The 8,581-nt window shown below is 35.6% G+C and overlaps 1 protein-coding gene across 1 annotated transcript; it reads right to left on the reverse strand.

Annotated features, from left to right (window-relative positions):
* Positions 1 to 406: 406 nt before the first annotated feature.
* Positions 407 to 8,201, reverse strand: BNIP3L (BCL2/adenovirus E1B 19kDa interacting protein 3-like; the record flags this gene model as incomplete). Its single annotated transcript, XM_010291225.1, has 5 exons — positions 407 to 3,232; positions 4,503 to 4,652; positions 5,445 to 5,548; positions 7,317 to 7,389; positions 8,153 to 8,201. Coding segments are annotated over 5 exons (425 nt in total), but the record flags the coding sequence as incomplete, so codon positions are not given.
* Positions 8,202 to 8,581: the final 380 nt, after the last annotated feature.

The raw sequence follows: 8,581 nt of genomic DNA on the forward strand, positions 1-8,581 counted from the left end.
TTTAATCTGCAAATTTAACAGAGTTAGGAAAGCAAAGAGAAATACAAGGAGTACAATAGCGTTGACCAATTATATAAAATCTCATCAATTCTACTTTACATTTCATATGCCACTACATTATTTTGCTTTAAAAGTTTTCCTTGACAAGATGCTGGAGGACTTGGCGCAGGTATACATTGCTGACAATGGAAATATTTTTATTAAATGCTTCAGGGGAAAAAAGCAATGATCCCAAGCCGTTAAAAAAAAAACAACCCCAAGCAATCTTTCAAAAAATTATTCCAGTCTACTAACAGCAGCTTCAGTGTTCATGTAAGCCAGAACAAAATAGTTTCATCAAACATTATACAAAGCAGTCCTGTAAAAAAACCAAATAAAAGAAAGGGCAGAAAGACGCAGCATGAAGTAATTTCAGACAACCAGTTTTGTGAGAGCTTTAATGGCACAAAATGTTTATAAGCTACAACTTATACATGTACTGTAAACGGTATATAATGTTACAAAGTGCTAACTAATTTATGAAGAATGCATAATCACTTTGGCTCAGTTAATTCCAATATTTCAACAAATGTCAATTAAAAAATTTGAATTTCTAACAATCTTCAGCTTTCACTTTTTAAAACAGTAAGTAAATATGCGTTTCCTGCAGTTAAATTAGCCTGCTGCATTTTTAATGTGCGAGTTTATGCATTTGTTTTTTTCTTGATCCTATTTACAAATATTCTAGGCCAGTTTTCACTGAATGTAAGAAAAATGAAGCCTGCATTTTTTTTTCCAAAACTGTAAACAGGTATAAAGCTTTTTAAACAACATTTATCTTAACAAAACTTCAACTATCAATAGTTGAAACCCCTTTTCCAATTATACAACAATCTGTTTCTGTTCATTGTAAAACTAGAAGTTGTAGACTTTCATCCAAAGCTTATAGTAGGGTATCAATAAATACTGCATTGTATCATAGCAAGTGATCATGTATCCATTCCTCATCCGTAGTTTTCACGATTTTTACTTCACAGCTCCTTCAAATATTATAAGCTGTGTTGATACTCTAGCCACAAGCTTGCAATATTATTTCAGATATTTTGAAGAAATACCTTTTAATTTAGACAGGGATAATTTCCTTTTTTTTTTTTTAAAAAAGTACTCCCTACTTCGTAAAAATCCATGTCCACTATTCTTATTTCCACACATAACAAGGTGCTGTAATTAGAACTGAAAGTGTTTCAGCATTTCCCCCATCCCCTCAGTTTTTAGGGCTGTAAAATGATGTACTTGATACTATCTAAAACACCCTTCACCACTTCCCCCTTCCCTCCCCCACCTTTGGGTGAAACCCAATATCCACGCTTGAAACAAATACGCATTGTAGGCAGCTCGAGTGCCACTAGTATTCACAACTGAAAGAAAAAAAAGCAATGTCTTGAACAGAATTTTTTGTTAGACTGCCCCTTCATCCTGAAAGCATTCTCTAACAGCATTCAGAAGTAGAGAATAAAAATAAATACAGTTTAGCAGTGGATTTACGCTTAACTTTTTTACTTCCTGGGAGCTAAGTAAGTTCTTTTAAATGAAACCTCAATTGGGATTTAGCTTCTATGCATCAACTGTTTCAAGCAGTCACTGCTATATCAAATAATCAACTTTTTATAAAAGATTGATGCAAGCAAACAATTATAGGTAGTTGTTCTCTCCAAACTGGCTGACTGTATTTTCTTACCATTTTCTACAAGTCAGCTTACTAAAGTTTTTATTTAAATGAGATTTTTGCTAGTCTTAAAGTTAGCATTGGTTCCCTAAATACTTAGTATTAAAGTCTATATCATATTTTTTTTATATATTCATATATATATATAAAAAAAAGAGTATTCTATCCTTCAGAGTCATGCTACATGTTCTGAAATCTGATAAAATCTATTTAAGGACATGACTGTCCCAATGCTTCGTAACAATTTGGTACTAAAGCTTCACATTTTGAAAAGAAGTGTCACTGGAGGAGGACAAGGCTTAATGTTCCCTAAGAGAAAAGTTCAACAACATTAGTGAGAAGTCTATCTAACATGAGACATCACGAGTGACTTTCAGATTCCATGTATCCCCAAAGGAGATTGTACAGTAAACAATGAGAGATAGGAATATTGAAAACTCATTTGCAGAAGACATTTCAGAGCTTTACAACTTCTGAATCTCTACGCACCTGCAAGATTGTCCCCCTTAGAGATAAGTCAAACGCTTTACTTTCTGAAACTGCCATATCATCATCACTGTAAAATGGTTCCACAACAAACAGAATCATATCCTTTTATACAGAGTCTAACTACAACCTACAGCTGTTGGGTTCTTCCTTAATTTAAAACTACTTTTAAAAGGAAAATTTCACATTTTAAATTTTCCCTTAAGAAAACAGGTAAGGAAAAAAAGCGCTTCTTCACATGCAAACAATGCAATTTTTTCTAATATTTTCTAGGCATCAGACAGGTTTTCCTACAAGGAATAAGGAGCTGACTTCATAGAAAAGACAAGATTACAACAATTACCTAATATTAAAATATGCTGATGAATTTAGTTATCCTACTTTAAAATTTATGCAGTCTTTGCCTCCTGCAAATCAAATGGTGTTAGCCAATACAAGGGGCCAAGTAAACTCCCCCAAAAGGTGATTTAAACTGTTTCTTATTGCAGTGATTTCTTCGTTTATTTCACAACCAGCTTGTTTTCCAAAAGAAAAATTCATTTTCACTCCAATCAATAATTTTCTTCCAAAGAGACTGTTAATTTTATCACTGTAATACAGTCAACATTTATACCATGCACAACTGCAATTTAAGTCAGGTTGCACTAAGGAGGCAACAGCATCACTGATAAAATTAAAACTTGCTGGTGGCATTTTGCATCGAGAGAAGCCCTTGCAACATATAGACAGTTGTAAACTCCGTTCAGCAACTCTGACGTGTCTTGCGGGCCAAGAGGCAGGGGAATGGGAGGAGAGAGGGAAAGAATGTGGATAGCGAAACACCTCAACAGAGTTCCAACACAATACTGAATTCCAGAGTTAGCGAAAACCTGGATATGTAAGGAAAGGGTGAAGTCAGGGTCATGCTTAAAATGGTCTCAAGTCAAATGTACTAAATGAGACAGTAACACCTTCACAGGTCACGTGGATTTCCAGGTTTTGCACCCCATCTTTCAATAAGTGCTGGCTGAAGGTGTGGTCAGTCGTTTTCCAATGTAGATGCTGAAATAAAAAGTATAAGGCATATCGTATTTCACAGAAATACTCTGTTTTCCAAACAGTCCTCACGCACTCTGCTATTCTAATTTGTCTTTCAAGTAAGTCTGAAGAGATTCTTCCAAGTATTTCACTTCACTTCTATAAAATTACTTAAAAAGCGAGATTTTCAGATGAGCCTAGAAGGACTGATGCTATCAACAATCAGTAAAAGCGGGCTGCTTCTAGACCCAAGCTCATTTGAAAACCCCAGCCCAAAAGCTTCTCTGTTGTTTCTAGAATATCAGACACAGGGGCTCTTGAACAGCCGAGCCACACTCCCGGGTTATTACAGTAAAACAAAGTACTCCCTATAAAGGGAGGGGGTGAGCTTCAAAACACTGAGCATCCAGGATCTACGCAAACGCTGACCTCTTAACAAATCCAGGCAAGGTTTAATTCGTTGCAGAAATACACCATTTTGGTATGGTACAAATATCTTACAGTACATTCTCATCTATCCTATCCTCCTGCTTTATTTGGTAACTTAGCTGAATTTAATGACACACTGGAGCTACACCCCCGGAAACAAATATGAAGCTAAATAAAAACGCATTTTGAGTATATGTCTTTGCCCCCATCACAGAAGAACATGAAATGCATAAATGTAACGTAAGGATTTAAGCAAGCCGAGAGATTATGTCGGATTATGCAGGCAATGAAAACATCGCTGAGCAGAGTCGTAGCTGATCTTGCAGGACACATCCAGTATTTCATGTATCTTTAAGAATTCAAACCTTGACTTTCAGGAGTATCACACGACTGCAGCATTAGACATTGAAAAGTAGACAGTATGTGCCATACACGCAGAATTTCAGCATCATTATTTGTACAATGCAGTTTTGTAACAGTTAGTAAAAGCTACAGCAGTTTTCCACCTATTCTGTTCTTACTTTCACCACATTATAACCTGCAGAAGCACTTAAGCAGAAGGCGCGGATAATCAAATGGCACGTTATAATGGCAAAGTTATTTACAAATTCATGATAATCCGTGCATTTTCAATATAAGAAACTTGATCTATTCTAGAAATAAAACATATTAACTGCTGCAAAGTTTTAATTGCTGCGAAGTTTTCCTACATTTCAAAAAGCGCACCAAGTCTGTCGTGAGCAAGGTGCAACAACACTCCAGATATTCTAGATAAAGCCCTTTTCAGCAGGCACCCAACATACAAGCAAAGTGCAAAAGCAAAGCCAGATGCAAAAGTTGAAGCGAGAGTTAGGTTAATACTTACCCTAGTCCCAAAGCCAAAACATGAGATATGAACAGAGATGGAATGAAAACCTTAAGAAATTCTGCAGAGAAAATGCCACCTTTTTTCATTGCTCCACTTTTCCTCATACTTAAAGACACTGAACGTTTAGGATGCCTGAAATGAAATTCCCTGAAAGAAGAGGGGGGGGGGAAATTCAACAAGGTATTTTTTGTTTCTTTCCTTTTTTTTTTTTTTTTTGCACACAAATGCACAGATCTCTGTAGGAACTTTTTTTTTAAAGTACAAAGAGCTAGAGATCAAAGCAAGAGATCCCTTACACAGAGTAAGGAATCAAAGAGAATAATAGGAGGTATTGTGGAGAGACCACTTACACAGACAGTATAGAGACAAAGGGAGCAGTAGCTGAAGAGAGAGGTAGGTCCGAGAGAGGGAATTTCAGGATGTGATTTGTTAGCAAGAGCCTCATTTTTTGTTCCAAACAGAGATACAGAAGTCTGCCAGATTTAGACAGCATCCTCTATTTTAACAAAAATGCTTTGCATTCAAGGATCTCAACGTTTCCCCTTCCGTGGATGAACATTACATATTTTACATAGAAAGAAAAAAAGGTACAGAGAATTTAGGAGATTTGCTCAACACTATTCCATTCAATAAGCCAAAACTAAATCCCATGAATCCCAGCTCCAAGTACCCAGCTCTCCCAATAACTATAAATTTGTCAAGAAACCTTGTAATCAGCATGCTGTGGATATATATTACTTTAAATAAAAAGGTAATTCTGTTGTTATTTAGACTTCCATACTTCATTGTTTTGACTTTCTGTAGCCTCCCCAAAGAGAAATCTGTCTTTTCCTAAGATGATCTTATTTGGAGAGCCAGAGTAATTCCATGCAGTTGTGACTTATGATTCTTCTCTCCTTCATATAAAAGAATATTCATTAAAAAAAGAGTTTAACTCACTTGGGAGGAATGTTTTCAGGCCTACTTGACCAGTCTGACACCCAGTCAGCACTTTTCTTCAAAACTTCCAACTCTTTCTCTCCTTCTACTGCTTCTTCTTCAGACTGAAAATATACATGGGACAAGCCGTATAACACTCAATTAGCTCCTCCTTATGGTGTTAAATTGAGAGTGACAACAACAGTGGTAAAATGATAAGCACCAAATGGTGGCACCTGATAAACGAGCAAGTGTTCTTGGACAACTGATTATATAGAAGAGATTTTATTACGGAGGATCTGCAGAAGTCAGTATACCACAAATTTTAGTACTATATCCAGGACATCATTGCAAGTGGTTTGTTTGTTTAAAACCTTACCAGAACAGGATTATTTTAATCCTGAATGTAGTAATGCAGCATTACACAAAAAATATTAAACAAAGTTTTTACAAATGGCAAAAACTGTAAGTTAATGGTATTTGATTTAAAGCGTACAGAACGTGGCTAAAGCACAGAAAGACAGCCAAATAAAAAGGTTTCAAAAACAGAATTTTGACTTTTTTAAAGGTGTTATTAGGCATTTAAAATTCATATTACTTGCAACTAGCAGCTTCTGCTGGGTACATGCCAGATGCAGTAGGGAAAGGAAAGCACTCACAACAATCGTATTGATCCAGAGACTTAACATCACATCATTAGAATGTCACCATATCAGAAAAAAAAAAATAAACTGGAAAGACTAGAGAACACTACTGACTTTGGTACAAACCGCCCCTTAATATTAAAACGATTTCCTGAGGGACCCGGAGTAAAGATAAACCACTGAAAACATTAAAGTGGGAACCATACCAAAACCAGAAGTAATCAAATGTGACAGTCAAAAAAAGCGACATGGCAGACGTACCCAGTAACTTCATTTGGATTGTTCTGGCTCTATAGGGCAGAACTGCAGCAGCCCCACTGCTGGGCCAGGTCTTTGACAAAATTAAATGCAAGGTTTCATTCTTCCAGGAATGCTTTTTATTTATACTGCTGAAGACAGCAAATTCTATTAAAAGATCAAACTAAGAGTTCAGCATTAGTCTCCTCTCAGTTTGTGTTATGGAGATTACTCACTCTCATGCAAGCGGACTATCTGTAGAGCAATGAACTGTACACCCTGAAGTCTTGTGCAGAAATACAAACAGTCCAAAACCAAAACAGGTTTGACATACACAGTGCAAGCAGTGTTAAATAATAGTATGACTGCTACTAAACAGGGCATTTCTCAGCTATAGAGATGGAGCCTCATTTTTCCTCTCACTCCAGAGCTATTGATTTCTACAAGTCAAATTTCAATTAAAACAGAATTAAGCCTAAGAACTAAGCTGCCTCGTTATTAAAAATAATTGTTCTGGAATGTGTTTTAATTTAATAAAACTTTATTCTAAAAACAACCACTTAGTTATTTTAAATTGACATTAAGCTTGACTGCACAAAAATTATTTATAGAATACCTCCTTGTAAATATAGTAAAGTTCTAATAAAAAAGATTGAGTAAAAGCCTGGAAGAACAAAGTACAAGACAAGTAAACAGTCTACCCAAATGACTAAGGGACACTTCCAAATTTTGAATAAATAAGGTTTATATAATTCCTTTGCTTGGTAATGCAGCTAACAGGCAAGTTGAGGTTCTCAGAATGAAAAAAATTTGCTATCAAGCAGTAGTTTAATGCATTTTTTGACATGTAAAATACGTAACATTTTAGACCTTTTGACATGACAGAGAGATTGCTCTAGCCAAGTATGCCCAGTACTGATCTATATAAATATACGATCTATATACAATATTCAAAGCTTTAAAATATATTTTTTTAAAGCTAATGTATTTTAAAGGTTAATGAAGAAAATACCTGAGAACTACTGTCTTTACTTGTGTGCATTTCCACATCAAAAGTTATCTGTCCATCTTCTTGAGGTGAAGGGCTAAAGAAAAATTGGATTTCATTATGTCATTTTGTCATACTACACTCTGTCACCTAAAGAATCATTAGTGTAAATAGCATCTCAGCTGAATCATTTCCACATGCACACTATTCAGATGAGTTACACACTACACTGTCCTTCAGATCACAAATATCGGTATTATAGAGTCTTCCAAAACCCCACAGGTTTTCAGGTTTTTTTATCATTTGCAATCGAACCTTTCTCAACAGGGTTGACAGTCCTTTCACTGAAGCAAAGTAAGCACTGCCCAAAACTTCAACTGTTACACAAAAGATGTAGACCCCTTCCTGCTTTTAGATAACACTGCCAGTACTGTGAATTATACCTCCTTTTGTATCATTACAAGCCGAAACGTCACACATCAAAACACCTTTTTAATGCCTGGCAAGAATAGGTATTCCCCTTGTTGGCCTCACTTTGAATATTTGGAATTTGGTAATCTACTTCAGCAACTAATCAACCCTCACAACTCAACCAAGGAAACACTAGAGAATTTAAGCCAGGAACGATACAAAATGTCACATGATGCACCAATGCAGGCACGTCTCATTAAAATGCTAAGGGCATCTTTTTAACCTGACTTTCATGAAAAAGATGTAGTTTAGAAATATCCAAAAAGAACCCAAAACACCACATTTAAGAGCAACTTATTGTTTAGAACTTTTAGAAAAAAATGCAACACATCAAAGTACCTCCCCTTTCTTGTATGTTACTTCAACTGTCAAAAGGGGAAAAGAATTACCAAAAAGTTAACAAGTAAAGTACCTCCCCTTTCTTGTATGTTACTTTAACTGTCAAAAAGGGAAAAGAATTACCAAAAAGTTAACAAGTAGAAAATTAAGTTAAAAAAAAGAGGAATCTGTCTTCATTCACCTAAAGCATGGGTAATGGCTGAAAAAATCCTATGCTAGTAAAAGAAACTACACAACCATCATCCCACAAACACTCCTTGTTGAAAGTACAGTACTAAACTATTGACAACTCGTTTCTTAGCAACTTAGCTGTAACAAACTTTATTTTTTATAAACATGACCATTCCATTTGAAATACTCATACGGATTATTTTCAACGAGTCTACTACATTCAGTAATTAAATCAGGCCTAACTAGTTTTAAATTGCTTTTGTATCAGATCAACCGATATATGGCCAAGCCCAGAGAGTTGTGGTGAA

This window comes from Phaethon lepturus, unplaced genomic scaffold (genome assembly GCF_000687285.1).
Source record: "Phaethon lepturus isolate BGI_N335 unplaced genomic scaffold, ASM68728v1 scaffold9227, whole genome shotgun sequence".
NCBI classification, from domain to species: domain Eukaryota; kingdom Metazoa; phylum Chordata; class Aves; order Phaethontiformes; family Phaethontidae; genus Phaethon; species Phaethon lepturus.